The sequence below is a fragment of the Myotis daubentonii genome, chromosome 7 (assembly GCF_963259705.1).
Source record: "Myotis daubentonii chromosome 7, mMyoDau2.1, whole genome shotgun sequence".
NCBI lineage: Eukaryota > Metazoa > Chordata > Mammalia > Chiroptera > Vespertilionidae > Myotis > Myotis daubentonii.
In genome coordinates, this window is record NC_081846.1 from 49,074,717 (window position 1) to 49,091,824 (window position 17,108).

At 44.5% G+C, this 17,108-nt stretch overlaps 1 protein-coding gene and 1 long non-coding RNA gene across 4 annotated transcripts in view; one reads left to right on the forward strand and one right to left on the reverse strand.

The window, feature by feature from the left end:
- CERS6 (ceramide synthase 6) overlaps positions 1–14,048 on the reverse strand; it is a 269,444-nt gene extending 255,396 nt beyond the window's left edge. The window contains exon 1 of one of the 2 annotated variants that reach the window (XM_059704215.1): positions 13,677–14,048. In XM_059704215.1, the coding sequence (XP_059560198.1) occupies positions 13,677–13,846 (170 nt within the window). In that variant the 5' untranslated portion in view covers positions 13,847–14,048. The remainder of the gene's footprint in view (positions 1–13,676) is intronic. The other variant, XM_059704216.1, reaches the window with a different exon arrangement.
- The window catches only part of LOC132238572 (uncharacterized), a 72,774-nt gene continuing 68,737 nt past the window's right edge, over positions 13,072–17,108 (forward strand). For both annotated transcript variants that reach the window (XR_009453826.1, XR_009453827.1), the window contains exon 1: positions 13,072–13,536. This is a non-coding gene — a long non-coding RNA (uncharacterized LOC132238572). The remainder of the gene's footprint in view (positions 13,537–17,108) is intronic.

Consider the following 17,108-nt stretch of genomic DNA (forward strand, 5'->3'; position numbering starts at 1 on the left):
TCTCTCTGCTCTCTGTGACAACTTAAGAGACTAAAAGGGTATCATCTTTCTAAATGATATTTTGGTATTTGCTCTTTTTTTTTAAGTTCTCCAACTTTGTGGGGGGTTTTTTAATGATGTAGGTAACATTTGTGAGTTCTACTCTTCCTCTAAAACTTTTAAATAAAATGTAATAACCGTTTTTTAAAAAAAATAAAGTGTGGGTGCTTAACACACCCCGGGATGAAAGTGGGAGGGAAACACAACCAGGGTGTGGTGTCAGCAAGGCCAGACAGCACGCCCAGGAGGAACAGCACACCGACAGCGGCCCTGGGCACGTGACCATGAGTTACGCTCTCAGGAGCCCTTCGACACTCACAGGGAGCCCTGCCACCCCCTTTTCTAAAAGCCACGGCACAGGGTGCACAGACGGTGGGGCAGGAGCCGCAGCTCCATCACCAGGGAAGCTCCTCCCTCACTCACCTCAGGGAGAAGCAGAGGGGCCACTCTCTTTGTGAAAACAGCCCGGCTGGGGACCAGACCAGCGTGGGTTTAACCATCCGGTGGGGTGACCTGCTGCTGCAGTTGTTCTGAAGTGTTTCTAGGACAGTTCCAGACAAACCAGGAGCAGCTGGTCACTCTACAATAGCACCATGGGGGTGCCCGACAGCCAGGCTCTGCCAGGACCTGGGTGACTGGCACAGGGCAAGTCGGTTCATCTCTATAGGTTTCTGTGTCCTGATATGTAAAATGGGAGGTGGTCATGTTTAGCTTTGCCAGAATTTCAGAACACTTGTGCCCTAAATCAGCATCTGGTAGTGTGGTGTTCCAAGGGGTGGGGAGAAAGGGGTGGTAGAAGTAGTGTGCCCTGGTGAGGAGGGGTATTGTTTTTTTAATAAAAACGTATTTACATTTTCATTTATTTATATATTTTCTAAAATAAAAAATATTTATTTATCTAGGGCATATATTTTTTATTGATTTTTTAAAATGTATTTTTTATTGATTTCAGAGAGGAAGGAAAAGGGAGAGATAGAAATGAGAATCATTGATCGGCTGCCTCCTGCATGCCCCCTACTGGGGATCAAGCCTGCAATCCAGGCATGTGCCCTTGGCTGGAATTGAACCTGGGACCCAAACCGACACTCTATCCACTGAGCCAAACCAGATAGGACTTTTTGTTGTTGTTGTTTGTTGTTGTTGTCGTTAGATAAAGAGGAAGGGAATGGGAGAGATAGAAACATTAATTAGAGAGAACGTCAATTGGCTGCCTCCTGCACACCCATTACCAGGGACTGAGCCCGCAACCCTGGCAACCCGGGCATGTGCCCTGACCAGGAATCGAACCGGGGACCTCTTGGTGCATAAGTCGACACTCAACCACTGAGCCACACTGGCTAGCTGAGACACACTGGCTGGGGGAGGAGGGATATTTTTTCACTCTATCAATTCCATATTTACTTTTTTATATGGATTTTAAAGGAAGGGGGGGAGAGAGAGAGAGAGAGAGAGAGAGAGAGAGAGAGAGAGAGAACACACATCAATTTGCTCTACCACTTATTTATGCATTCACTGGTTGATCTTGTATGTGCCCTGAGTGGGGAGCAAACCTGCAACCTTGGTGTCTCAGAACAATGCTCTAACCAGCTGAGCCCCAGCTAGGCCCTAGCTGCAATTCTAGGGCAACAATTCTATGTTTAGAATTGGTTTCATGTGATGCTAATAAAAAGTAAGCCAACTTTTAGTCAATTTTATTTTTTTTTTAATCTACAGGTAATCCTCCCTTACTGCATGTACCCGGGCTCACCACGGGTGTCTGACACATGATGGACTCATGTATTTTTAAATGAATGAGTGTTCAACTTCCTAAGTAGAAAGTCTGAAACTGTTAAACTATTACTAAATTAAGTAGAGGCAGTTTTGGGTAATTTGTCATTCAACAGCATGTGGTTTCATCTTTGCCTTACTTCCTCCTTTAGAAGACAACCCACCACAAATGTCACATTTGATCATCTTCAGATGTCTTCTACCAATGCCTAAAAAATTTAACAGGCTCATTAAATTATTTACACGGCAAACTACTTACAAATTATACTGAAGCTGGGCAGAGCTGGAAAAGTGCTCCTAGTGGGAAGCCAGGTCTGATCCCTTCTAAACTAGTTTGGTTAGGTCAGCCATATTCACACCAATGGGAGTTCAAATTTGGGGGCTGTAGATTAAGGTCCAGTTCTTCACTAAGCTACGGTTATTTAATGCTGACTAATTGGAAGAATCAGAATTTTCCTTGGGGGGGGGGGGAGAGGGGGTACGAGAAAGGGGAAGAGAAGGAAAGGGTGGGTGGAAGAGGGATAGGGGGAGAGAGAGGGAGAAGGAGAGGAGAAAGGCAATAGGGAAAGTAAAACTCAATGGTTACTGACAACCCCAAGAGGTGAAAGCAGGAGTGGGGTCCATCATATATGTTCATGACAGAAAGGAAAAGCCAGTGAAAGGTCTCAGAAATCTAATGGTATAAAGTCTCACTCCTGGAAATCAGGGTTCCAATAAACACTCAGAAAGCATTTGTGTGTGTGCCTTTAATAAACCTAAAGAGCAAGTAATGACTGCTTCCATGCCCTAAGCACTGCCCTAAACACAATGCAAGGGGCATTTCATTTAATCCTCACAATAGTTCTGTAAGTGCCGGATGGAAACTGGGCAGGGAGCAATTGGGTAATTTGCTCCTAGATCTGCAGCTAGCTGAGTGGCATGGCCAAATTCAGCCCAGGTCTTGGGTCAATATAAATGGCAAATCTGACGTTTGCCATTCCTGGTGGTTGAACACTCACCCAGTCAGTTTTCCCTTGAGACTACATGCAATAAAACAGGACCATCAGGGCCAGATGGGGCAGTGGGACAGCCGGGGATATCTGCATGAGGTATTTCGCCACTGAAAGGGGGCTTACAGGGAAAACTCGCCCAGGGAAAAGCCCTCTTCCTGAGCCGTCTTCTCACCCAGAGATAGCTTCAGGCTCTACGTGGTACACAGCTGCCCATCGCTTGTCTAAAATCCCACCTTTGGGAATAGTTTTCTGCCACAAAATAGAAGCAAGTCTCTGGCCTATAATCCACATCACTACTAACAGTTAAGAAGAAAAGGCTAAGCAACATTTTCCTCCCTAAATAGGCACAGTGCTGAAGAGATTGGGGCTTCGGTGCCTGTCTAAAACTCTAAATATTTTCTCTTCAACAGAAGTAAATCCTCTAGTTCCAGGATCAAATATATAAACAGGTTCTACTGCCTCCACAAACTGCACCCTCTCCCCACCCCTCTACCCCCACACACACCCAACACATTCAATCACCGCACAGAACATTGGTTCTCAAGCAGGTGCTAAATCGTGTTCTATGGTGCCAATTATTTTTACACAATGTGTGTTTTTAGGAACCAGTTTTACAGAGTCCCCTTTAAATACATTATTTTTTTGCAGATAATCCTCCAATATCACAAAGTGGGCATATTCCCCATTTTATAAGCGAGGAGACCAAATTTCAGCGAGTATGCTATGTACTATTGCATAGTTGATAAAGGACACTATTTTGGATTTAAACCCAAGTCCCATAGTCTTTCTGATATTCCATCCACTTTCCTTTTAACTCGTTAGGAATATACATTTCTAATTAATTACAATAAATGTAGAAAACAGTAACGCAATTTAAATGCAGTCACCCTGCAATCTACCCCCACACTCAAAGATACACTCACCCACTGACGCACAAAGCCCTGATATTCTCTTAATCTCCATAATGCCTAAGTGGCTGATTACTTGGTTCTCAATTTTCCTCCACTCAAGCTATTGTGTCTAAAACTGCCACTCTGCTTAAAACACCAAGTCACTTTATTCTGCTTTGAAATGGTGATCTATTAAGACAAGATCTACAGAGCCACTTAGACTAGCTGGCAGCCTTTCCCCTGATACCTGCCAGACTGTGTCCCTGGACAAAATTTTAGATGGTTTTCTCTATTCCCTCCCCAACTCTTAACTCTGTGCTGCTGCTCTGCTCCCCAAATGCCGCTGTGTTTTTAAAGGATCTGCACCAATGATAATAAGAAGGAAGGAAGGGAGAGAAGGAGAAAAGAGGGGAAGGGGCAAAGAGAGAAAGAAAGGAAAGAGACAAACACAATCACAGCTTCAGGACAGCAACAGCAGCTTTGTAACCTGAAAACCTCAGAGATAAGATGTGACATTTATGTAGACACTGGCAAGTCACAAATTCCTAGGTCACTGTGTGAAAGGGGTTACCCAGTAAAGCAACACGGCCTCCCTGCAATGAAACGCCATTGTGTTGTCTCCACCCCAACTCCTGCCAAAACAACCCCACAAACCAATTCTGAGGCAATAAAAGCAAAAGTAGGAATAGGAAGCAGGAGGGGTATGAGAGAAGTCCATTTGGAAGGCTAGTAGTGAGGAAAAGAAAGTGCTCCTTGAAAGAAAAGGAAGGAAGGAAGGAAGGGAGGGAGGGAGGGAGGGAGGGAGAGAGGGAGGGAGGGAGGGAGAGAGGGAGGGAGGGAGGGAGGGAGGGAGGGAGGGAGGAAGGAAGGAGAAAAAGAAAGAAAGAAAGAAAGAAAGAAAGAAAGAAAGAAAGAAAGGAAGGAAGGAAGGAAGGAAGGAAGGAAGGAAGGAAGGAAGGAAGGAAGGAAGGAAGGAAGGAAGGAAGAGGGCCAAATATTATCACAGATTAATTACGGAAAGCAGAGTTTTGTACAATGAGCAAACATTAATATAAAACTGAAAAACTATTTTTCAATAATAGGTACCTGCCAATGCTTGCAATCAATTGCCTTATAGTAAGCAGCGTTTAAGTAAAATCACATTCAAATTTTCAAGTGTTTAAATCACTTGTGTATAAAGTGGGTGTGAAATTAAACTGAAAGACAGGAGGAGGGTGGGATCTGACCTTCCGCAGCGGTTCTCAACCTGTGGGTCGCGACCCCTTTGGGGGTCGAATGACCCTTTCACAGGGGTCGCCTAAGACCATCGGAAAACACATATATAATTACATATTGTTTCTGTGATTAATCACTGTGCTTTATGTTCAATTTGTAACAATGAAACTGGGGGTCACCACAACATGAGGAACTGCATTAAAGGGTCACAGCACTGGGAAGGTTGAGAACCCCTGTTCCAGAGCAAGCTTCCACAGGCTCTGTGGCCGAGGCCACACCAGAACCTGATCCCATCAGCCTGGTTTGCTTTGAGGGGACTGGGAACGCACTAGGGTGCCTTTACTTTAATCCTAGGGAGCCTCTGAAACGGTACAGTGTTTTTCCAGAGACACATGGCTCTCCTTTGCTATACATGCTAATCGACTATTATTAAATTTTCATATTAACACATGACGGAAGGACAGCGTTGAGTCAAAGTGCCTGCCAAAAAGGCCCGGGAGCTGCAGTGCTCTCGGGACTTCTACCTTCCTTCCATCACCCTCACCCTCCACCCACCTATGCCAGATGATTCTGGAAAGAAAAGGGGCTCTCCCAGATCCCAAGGGCATTATCCATTTAAAAAAACAAAACAAAACAAAACAGTGCTTGGTGGAATCAAGAGGCTGCAATGTGTGCTCTTAGTGAGAAAACCGTCAAACCCAGAACATGAAACCACTTATTTCTAGTAAGTAACTTTGTCTTTACTTGGCAAATCTTCTTTGTTTGTTTTTTATTATCATTTTTAGTTGTGGTAAAATATACATAACATACAATTTACCAACTTAACCATTTTTAACTGTACAGCTCAGGGACGCTAAGTACACTCACACGGGGCAGCTATCACCACCCTTTATCTCTACAACTCTTGCACCTCACAAATCTACACCCATGAAGCAACTCCCCATTTCTTTCTTTCTCCAGTCCCTGGCAACGACCATTCTACTTTCTGTCTCTATGAATTGACTATTCTAGGGACCTCATATAAGTACCATCACACAGTGTTTGTCTTTTTGTGACTGGCTTATTTTACTTAGCATAATGTCTTCAAGGTTCATGCATGTTATAATATGTTAGAGAGGGTTTTTGTTTTGTTTTTTCCTTTTTAAGGCTGAATACTATCCTGTTGCAAATGTACACCACATTTTGTTTGTCCATTCATCTGTGGGACACGGGTTGCTTCCACCTTTTGGCTATTGTGAAATCCTGCTATGAACGTAAGTGTACAAATGCACTTGATCAAGGGGGAGTTAGGGGCCCTGACCCTCCTCACCTCCCCCAGTCAAAAATCTTCAGATAACATTTAACTTTCCAAAAATTTATCCCACAGTTGTCTCTAGGTATCCGTGGTGGATTGGTTTCAAGACCCACGGTGGATTCAAGAATCCACGGATGCTCAAGTCCCTTATAGAAAACTAGAGGCCCAGTGCACGAAATTCGTGCATGGGAGGGAAGGGGTCCCCTCAGCCCAGCCTGCACCCTCTCCAATCCGGGACCCCTTGGGGGATGTCCGACTGCCGGTTTAGATCCGATCCTGGGGAATCGGGCCTAAACCGGCAGTCAGACATCCCTCTCACAATCCTAGACGGCTGGTCCTAATCACTCACCTGCTTGCCAGCCAGGTCGCCCCCAACTGCCCCCTCCCTGCTGGCCTGGTCGCCCCTAACTCCCCCCCTCCCCGCCAGCTTGGTTGCCCCTCACGGCCCCCCCACCGGCCTGGTCACCCCACACAGCCTGCTGTTCAGTCATTTGGTCGTCCCTCACTAACCCCCCTGCTGGCCTGGTTGCCCCACACAGCCTGCTGTTCAGTTGTTTGGTCGTCCCTCACTAACCCCCCTGCCGGCCTGGTCACCTCACACAGCCTGCTTGTTCAGTTGTTTGGTCGTCCCTCACTAACCCCCCTGCCGGCCTGATTGTAGGCAACCATCTTGTGAGAGCATGAGTGTTAATTTGCATATCACCTCTTTATTATATAGGATGGTGGAGATCAATGCATAACTGCACTCCTCTGCATCCTCAAATTTCCAACTGTGGACTGAAAACAGTGCAGGTATTTACTAAGGCAAAGTCTGCATACAGTGTAACTGGATCCACATAGTTCAAATCCATGTTGTACAAGGCTCAGCTGTGTCTATTTGCGATAATGTTTCCAATTATTTGGGGCATATACTGCAAGTAGAATTATTGAATCACAGTAATTCTATTTTTAATTTTTTGAGGATCCTCCATACTGTTTTCTATAGGGGTTACAACAATTTGCAATCCTACCAACAGTGCACAAGGGTTCTCTTTTCTCCACATCCTCACCAACACTTGTGGTTTGCTAATGATAGCCATTCTTACTGGTGTGAGGTGATATCTCATTGTGGTTTTAATTTGCATTTCTGTGGCACTGAGCATCTTTTCATATGTCTATTGGCCATCTGTATGTCCTCTTTGGAGAAATGTCTATTCAGGTCCTCTACTCATTTTTTAATAGGATTGTTTGGGGGTTTTTTGGTGTTGAGTTGTATGAGCTCTTTCTAAAGTTTTAATATTAAATCCTTATTAGACTTATCATTGGTGAATATGTTCTCCCATTCAGTAGCTTGTCTTTTTTTGTTGTTGCTGATGGATTCCTTCATTGTGCAAAAACTTTTAGTTCGATGTAGTTTCATTTGTGTGTTTTTTTCTTTTTTCTCCCAAGGAGACATACACAAAAAAATACTAAGAGTAATCTTTCTGGACACCAATTTGGAAACTTACATCAAGAACACTAAAATCTTATCCTTTTGGGGTTGAAAATGCCATTTCTAGGGGACATTACTTAGGAAATCATCAGGAATTGAAAGATTTATATACACAAACTGGAAACAACCTAAATGCCCAACAACAATACAGGGACTGGTTAAATGAACTATGGTATATCCATAGTGTAGAATAATGTACAGTTATTGAAAATATTTGTTAATAAATTATTACATGGAAAATGTTCAGGTTATGTCATTAAATGGCAAAAAGCTGCATATAAAACTATATATATATAAATATATACACACACACACAGTATGAGATCATTTATATATACAGTATGATCTCATGATATTGGCTTTAAAATATGAGATCGCCAAAATTATTAGGGGCTCAAGAAGCCTAGTTCCAAATGCCTACCTCACTATTTTAAACTGTGTAACATTAGTTCCATTTCCTAAACTCTCAATCATCAGTGTCTTCTGTAAAATATTGGGAAATTTCGCATCTACCTCACAGAGCTTGGTCAACAAAGTAACCCACAGAAAGTAATAAACTTATGTTAGGGGGAAAACAATACAATTTTGAGAATTATGGCTTTGTAAGAAATAGATGACCCATGGCTTTAGAAAATCTGGTGATGAGAGAAGAAGTGGTCGTGCACTGTTAGTGCACACGGAATAACATGGGCAACACGAACCTAGGTCGTAGTGCTCACCAACAAAGTATTATCAGGTAGTAAAACAGGTGAAGAAAGCCTGAGGCAGATGCAGTGATCCCTTCCGAAGCTACGCACTGTTGTGATGATGGAAGCTCACCTGGGGCTCCATTTTCTTTCTGCTGCCACCTGCCCTTCCCCATCACAAAAAAGAAACCACTTCTGAAATATCTTATAAACTGGAATCCAGAAGTAAAAAATCTAACCCTGTCGAGTGGGAAGTCAGATACTTCCAACAGAAGAGTCACAAGTGAACTCAGGGTGTGCATTTCATCACTCCTTGATGACATTAAATCATTTGTGGTCATTTAAAGTTATCTCACCTGCCCTCCCCACCATTCTAAGACACTTCCCATTAAGAGTAACATGATACCTTTTATCCATAAATCAACCTATTATAAACAGCTCAATTTTTGCACCCTGAAAAGGCAAACCTTTTCTTTTGCAAGATGAGAAAGCTGTGCTAAAGTTCTAGAAAAAAAAATACTATCCTTTTTATTTTAGTTTGTTTTCCAACAAAACATCCATTGTAATTCAGTTTTCCATGTCAGAAATTATAGTAGGAGGTAACCTATGTGTCTGACCCCACCTCTTTCCTCTTTCCCCAGCCTGGCTAAGCAGGTATCCACGCTTTAATCTGAATCATGCCACCATTTAACAAGTGAAAAGGTATATTTATAGAGTTAAATATCCAGAACTCACTGCATGAGAAAAACCGAATTTATATACAAATTATTCTCAAGTACTGTGTTAGTCCATTCAAACTGCTATAACAAAATACCACAGGCTTAATAGCTTATAAATAACAGCAATTTATTTCTCACAGTTCTGGAGACTGGTAAGTCCAAGATTAAGGCACCAGCAGATCTCGTATCTGGTTCACAAAAAATCTTTTTACTGTGTCCTTCTGTGGTGAAAGGGCCGAGGAAGCTTTCTGGGGCCTTTTTTCTTTTTTTAATACAAGGGCACTAATCCCATTCAGGAAGGTTCCACCCTCATTACTTAATCATCTCAAAGTCCTCACCTCCTAATACCCTCACCTTGGCGGTTAGGATTGCAACTGATGGATTTTGAGGAAAAATAAACTTTCAGTCCATTGCATACTCTTTTAAAACATATCTGATGACTGTCAGTCTCTTCATTACAAGGTATTTATAGAAACTTCAGTAATGAAGCTCACCTGACCCCCCACTTTTCCTGGCAGGCATTCACTCCTATCTGTCCTCTCCCTTCTAACCATCAGGAATACATTCTCACTCTTCTCTCTGTCTCCTCTCCTCCAGGACTTCAGTCAAGGCTGATGGCGAGGCAAATATATTAAGTATGCCCATAAGAAGAGCCCGCTGGCCAGGCAGTCCCTCTGACACGGCTAAGACACTGCTGTTTACTGTCTGAATGAGCCAAAGCAACACCGGTGGGCCTCCTCAAGAATGACAGTTCTCACAGAGCTTGCCACTCTGAGAGCCAAGGTGGCAGGAATGGGCTTCTCATTGCTTCTCCAGCCACCATATGGAGTGCTGGGTGTATGCCGGGTCCGTCTATAAGAGATACGAGGAAAGAGCAATTGCTTTTTCTGTAGAATGTTCTTTGTTAGTTATTCTGAAATACTTTTGGGAACACAAATGATAATAGCCCAAATGATTCTTTCAACTCAATCATAACTGAAAAATACAAGAAGCAAAACCATTGGCTAGAATATTTGTATGAAAAAATCTCTGTATTCTTAGATGACTTATATCTACCGGTGGGGGAAAAAAAAATGACGTTTAGCCTGCTTCAAAGTTTGATGAGAAAACAATCAGTAAGCCACAGAAATCAGATAATCGGGAGGCCGAAAGCAACCTAGCCTTACCAACGCCAGCTGCTTCGCTTCACAGATGAGAAAATAAGACAGAGAGAAATCAGGTGCCTGCACTAGTTTGAGGTAAGTTTGACTAGAACTTGAATGTTCTGATTCTCAATTGAAACTTTCTGCATCTCTCTCCTAAACCCGCAAGGAAGAAAATGCATCAACATTAGCTTTCATAACAATAGCTCAAATAATTTTTTATTCCCCAGCAGAAGTTCAGCAGAAGTGTAATCCCACATTTATGAATGCCATAGCAACACACATATAAAAAAAATTTGGAAGAAGCATTTAGTATACAGTAATTCCAGAGAATAGATTACTAAGCCTAAACAAGCACTGAATCAAGAAAATTCATCAAATAGATGATAATGCCACATTATTAAATAAGATTTTGCTCCCTGTCATCAAGCTAACAACATAATACAATAGTATACACTGCCTATTTTATTCTAGGAGAAAGCATTCAGTTTTCTTTTCACATCAGATATTTTACTGTCAGTCAAGACATATCTATAGTGGCCCTTCCCATCCCTACCCAGAGCTAAGTATAGTATAAAGGCTATACTTAAAACCACCAAGTTTTGGGCTATTCACAGACTCGGCCGAAAGTCACTGAACTGAAGCTGCTCCGTTTTTAACCAACCATGTTGGGCATCCATATTATTGCCCATAAGGTACCATAATATGACATTGTTCTGGCCACCAATGCCTCCCCTGTCATCACCCCAACAGTGAGAGTGGATAGGAAAAGACAGAACTGTTCAGCTGGGCACAAGTCCAATTCAGTCAATTCTTCACAGAGAGAAATACACAGAACTGAGGAGAAGGTATTCAAATTCACAATTTTAGCTGCAACAAGGACATTACAGACCCCATTTAATGGAAATAAGGATCTTGGATAATCAGGTATTTCATAGGTATGTTCTCAGCTTTGAAATCAATGACAATAGAAGAAAAACAAATAGAATACCTGAGGGAATTATTCCTATTATAAAAGCATTTCATTTCGCAAGGGGATACACAACAGGCTCCTTTAAATCATGTTATACATTACAGAATATGGCAAAGGGGAAAAATGCATGCACAACATATTAGAAGGGCACTAAAAGTGAGTCATACCAGTGATAATATCGCCTGGTTCAGTTATGTTGATTCTGGCCCTTGATGGATACTGAGATGAAGGGCACAGGGTAAATGCCAGAATGTGTTGCTCAGGTTTGAGAAGAGGAGAAACGTGCCGAACTCGTAATTCTGGATACAATTATACACGCAGATTTTTTTAGAGAACTGAGGTGGTCTGAATGGTTAAAGGCAGAATTGTCACAGCTTTAACAAGAAACAAAATAGACACCCTTCCAAAAGTCAGTAGCATCTTGTGGTATGTGGGCCATACTGAAGTATTACTCTGAACATTAATCATAAACTTTCACTTTCCATACAAGCCATGAAATCCCTTATACTTGAATCAATGGCCTGAATGACCATTGATCAATGACCAACTCTCTCCATATTAATATGAGGACATTTGCTGGGGCTGACACTTGAAAGAAGCTGATCCCTTTGTGTAAACTCTTAAGTCACAGGATTGTGCAAAGGAAGAGAAAAATGTTCAGGAAGAGGAAATATGAACGTCCAGTTTTCAATTATTACATTACTTTCGTTTTTTTAAGGCAGAGAAAGTCTAAGTAGAAAGCTGTCTCCATTCTCTAATTTTCTTTTCCTCCGACCTAATGAACAGCCTGGAATCAGCTTTCTGCAAACAGGTCATCGGCTGACATGCTTTTGTTGTCCAAAACATAAGACTCCACATCTCTTTCAAATGCATTCGCTAGCTAAAAGTGATCCCAGCCAGTATTTATCAATCAGAATCAATTAGATATAATTTGGCAACTGTGGGGAGCCCCTACTATGTGTCAATACAGAGCAATCTGTGGTTCCTGAGAGGCTTTTTTTTTGAGAGATAGCAAGGTTAAATATAAATTCCTATTTTCTGTAAGTAAACATTTGCTCTAGAAGCAACTTTAAACCTGCAGACACACCCACTTTTTCACAGCAAGTCTCAGCGCTAGACAGGATCAATGAGGTATCTGTGCTGGATTCCAATCATTTAAAAATAGGTCTTTAAATCTGTTCCCTTGGACACTCAATCTCTGCATGTGGACAGCTCACTTAGTTCTTAAGCAACAATACCTGCCCTTTGAAAAATGTCCCTTTCGTAAACAAAATATACTTGTTGTTCCCATGAAGCTTTGTCTGTTGCCATTTCCAGTAACAAATTTAACACCCTCAATAGCGGTGTTAGACAAACAGAAACAGCAAACAAAAGAACAGAGCAAAAGCTGAAGAAACAACACCAAGGTGAGCTGGGCGCAGGGGAAGAGAGGCGGGGTGGAAGTGAGAACTGGTCTTTACTCTGTGATCTAAGAAACTCAGCCTTTCCTGATGACGGGGCTAAAGGAGAAGCGTAAGGGGTGGTTTTCAGTTGAGAAAAAGAAGTGTGCTGCTATCCCGGTCCCGTTTCAATAAGACCGGGAGAGCCAGGGCAGGCAAAATCCAGTTTAGTGACTAAGACTGATTCAGTGAAAGTAGCACAAGTTTGTTCATGACACAGTGCGGCTACCCAACCGAATCCGAGATTTATATAAGCAATAATATGTTCATTCTTTTTTTTAAAAAATGTTAAGTGCGTTCTGCTACCAAAATAAAAGTATGGTTATTCATAGGAAACATCTATCAATTTAATGTCACCCATTGCAGGTTGTGCGCCCATCCTGTCCTATCCTCTTGTACAGAAACAGCTAATGGCCTGGAGTGCTGGAAACCTACAAACTATTGTCGCCTATTTCCCAGGACTGTGGGCCTGATAGTATCACCGGTGGAAATCAAATAGTGGCCAGAAGCCGAGGAGTCCCCGGCAAATCCGTGTGCCGATTGGGGTGAACCCATTGGAAGTCTGTGCGGTTCCTCCGCCCTCCCGGCTGCGTGTCCGGAACGTTCCCGGCTGTCAGGTGGGTGGCGGCGAGCCTGGGCGGGCAAGCCCTGCGGGGCAGCGTGGCGCGCTCGCGGGGTGGAGAGGGAAAGCCCCGCGGAGTGCGGCGCGTCCCACGGCCGGCCGCCGCTCACCTTTGTTGGCCTGTCCTCGCTGCCAGAGATCGGGCCAAGGAGGTGTGCGGGGAGCGACCCCACAGCTCGCGGCCCTCTCCGGCGCCCGGAGGAACCCGTAGGCAAGCCAGGGACCCTCTCCGGATCCCTGAACGGCAGCCGGCCCGAGGGATCAGCAGCCCCTTCCTGAACACAAAGGTGGGGAGGCACGAGCGCTGGGGGCGCGGGGGCAGGAGCCACAGAGCACGCCGGGGTGCGTGTGCGCGCGAGGGTGTGCGAGTGTGTGTGTGCGCGCGTGTGTGTTAGGGGGAGGGGAGGAGCGCTCCAGCCCTTCTTACCTCTCGAAGAGGAGCCGCACCATGAAGATGCAGAAGGCCAGGGGGAAGGCGAGATAGAGGTCCTCAGCCTGCGGGAAGTTGGCTTCCTCCGTGTTCTTCAAGTCCGCCCAGGTGACATTGTGCGGAAGCCAAAATCTCTCGTTCCAGAACCAGGCTAAGATCCCTGCCATCTTGCTTTGTCCGCTCCTGTCCCGGCTCCCGCGGCCCGCGAGCTCGCGGCGGTGCCGGGCGCCCGGGGATGCGCGCGCGCTGCAGGTCCGAGCGGTGCCGCCGCCGCCGCCGCCGCCGCCTCCTCCGCGACCGCTGCTCTCGAAGGCTCGCGGCGAACGCCGATTCTCTCCTCCCTCTGGCCGACCTGGGGAAAGGAGCCGCCTCGCCTGTCACATGGCAGCCCGGGCCGCCGCCCTGATTGGTTCGCCCTCGCGTCAAACAGCGAGGCACACGCGGCCGGCTCGCCCACGCCCGGAGAACAGGGCGCAGACGCTGCGCCCCGGGCGCCCGGGCTCCGCTCCGGAGAGTGCCGCCCGGCCCTGCGCTCGCCCTAGCCTTGCTCTGCGTTTAGGACAGCGACTCGGGGCCGGCCTCCCTCCTTCGCCCCAGTCCCGAGTCTTGCTCGCACATGCTCAGAACGCCGGCCCCTGCCCCACTGGAGTTTCAAGGGTCTCGATCCGCCTCCCGTGCGCCCGCAGGCAGTGAAGAGGCAAGTAGCGGTCGGGCTATCTTCAGAACCACCCCTGGACTGGGAGAAAATGGCAAAAGGAGAAGTAGGGGCCGCAAAGAGCTAAGGAGGAAGAAGTAACCGGGAAGGAGTTATCCACTGGGGCTCTTGGAGAGGCCGGGTGAAAATCAGGAACTGGTGGCAAGAATGGTTTGGCATCTCTATCTACCCCATGCCCATCTTCCCTTCCTCCCCCCCCCCCCCATCTCTGACCTTCTGGCCTCCTGAAAGTACTGCTGGTTACCACAACCAGTTCCCCCAGGGAACAAGGCCCTCCTACTGTAATTTAGGAGGAGGTAGGAGAAATTAGGCACTTAATTGCTATTTGGTGATGAAGGTGATGACAGTAACTGCAGGTTCTATAAACTGCCCCTCTAAAGGAACCTCTCAGAAAATGCCATCAGACCACATTTTAGCTTCACAGATTAGGAGAGAACTTTGCTATTTGGCAGGCTCCTTATGAATGCCTTTCAAATCCGAAGCCTTTAAGGCATTAAGCCTGACCCAGGCTCCTTCTCTCCCACAATATATTTCCTCATCGATTCAGGAACTATGTGTGGATCCGTTCAGTGGCCCATGCAGATATTTTGTTCCTTTTTCTCACAGTCACTCATTTTTCTGCCTGGTTCTGCCAGTAAGTTCCTCCGGACCTTTCCAATAGGCATATAAACAGGCCCTCCATTCACACTTCTTTACTCCTTTTCTCCAGCAACCACCCTCCTTCCTTGCCTTCCCTTTAAAGTGACGCTCTAGAGCATTACTTACACTTATTGCTTTCAATTTCTCTTCCCTCCATTCTCATTTGAATTTCCTTTGCGGCATTTTTCCTCTTTATTACACGGAATTGCTCAAAGCCACCAGTGATGCCCATGCTGCTACACCCCAGGGTCAGTTCTCAGCATCTATACCAGTAGCATTTGGCCAAGTTCTTCAGTCCCCAACTCTTGAAACACTTTCTCATCTTGGCTTCCGGAAAACACTTTTCTGTTTTTCTCCTACCTCATGGCCACTTTTTACCAAGTCTCCTTGCTGGCTACTCCTGGCCTTTCTGACCCCTTAGAGTTGGAGTGGCTTAGGAGTCAGTCTTTTGTCCTCTTCACTTTTTATCTACATTCATTCACTTTGTGATCTAATTCAGTACCATGGCTTTCAAGTTCATACGGATGGCTCCCAAATATATATCTCTAGCCACAAACTTTTCCTTGAATTTCACACTTCAAAATCCACTGTTGATTTAACAATCCCATGTTGATGTCTAAGAGCCATTTCCTGTCTAAACTACTAATCTTCCCCCTAAAATTTTCCCTTCTGTTGTCTTGGCTCAGGCCAAACACTTGGAGTAATCTTCTTTGCTTTACTTTCTCAAATCTCCTTTCTAATCCATCACAAATCCTATCTGCTCCATCTTTAAACCAGAATCACACACCTCTCACGACCTCTTCTGCTACCACCTTGGTCAAAAAACAACAAACACTTCATTATTTTTAATTCATTTTTTAAAATATATTTTTATTGATTTTAGAGAGGAAGGAAGAGGGAGAGAGAGAGATAGAAACATCAATGATGAGAGAGAATCATTGATCAGCTGCCTCCTGCACGCCCCCCCATCGGGGATCCGAGCTCACAACCTGAGCATGTGCCCCTGACTGGAATCGAACCGGGGACCTTCCAGTCCAAAGTCTAATGCTCTATCCACTGAGCCAGGCCAGCTAGGGCTCATTTTTATTGTTGACACTATTACAGGTGTCCCCATCCTCCCCCACTTTGCCCACCTCCACCCAGCCCTAATGTAAGTCAGATCAGTGCTGTGCTTTAAAGCCCTACTTGCCTCACCATCCTTCCCCTAGTGGAAGCCAAAGTCATTTTCATGTTCTAAGATATTTGACTTCATATTAATTCTCTGACCACATCTACTCTCTTATTCTTCTTTGATCACATTGGCTTCCTTGTCCTTCCTGCAAAACACCCAGCATGCCTTAGGGCCTTTGAACTTGCTTTCCTCTATCCCTGTAACTTTTTTCCCCTAACAGTCCATGTCTGCTCTTTCTAGAATGTCACTCACTCAGTGAAACCTTCCCTAGCCACCCTAGTTAATCTACAACCTTCACTCCCCACCCCACTCTTCCCATCCAACTCTCCTGCTTTGTTTTCCTTCAAAGCATGTATCACCATCTCACACAATATATTTTTTACTTATTTCTTTATTGGTCTCTCCACACACAAACTAAAATGTCAGCTTCAAAAAGTTAAAGATTTATATCTGTCACTACTCTGTTCTTAGCACTTAAAATAGTGCCCAGCCCATAGTAGGTACTCAATAAACTTTTTTTTCCATGATAAAATGCTTTTTATTTATTTTCTCTGTTGTATAAATTATTTTGAATGTTTTTTTTAATTCTTTATTGTTTAAAGTATTACATATGTCTCCTTTTATCCCCATTCTTCTCCCCGGCCGTTCCCACCCCCCAGCACATGCCCTCACCCCCCTACGGTCTGTGTCCATGGGTTATGCTTATATGCATGCATACAAGTTCTTTGGTTGCTCTCTTACCCCAACCCTCCACTGCCTTCCCTCTGAGGTTGGACAGTCTATTTGTTGCTTCTATGTCTCTGGGTCTATTTTTGTTCATCAGTTTATATTGTTCATTATTTTCCACAAATGAATGAGATCATGTGATATTTATCTTTCTCCGACTGGCTTATTTTGCTTAGCA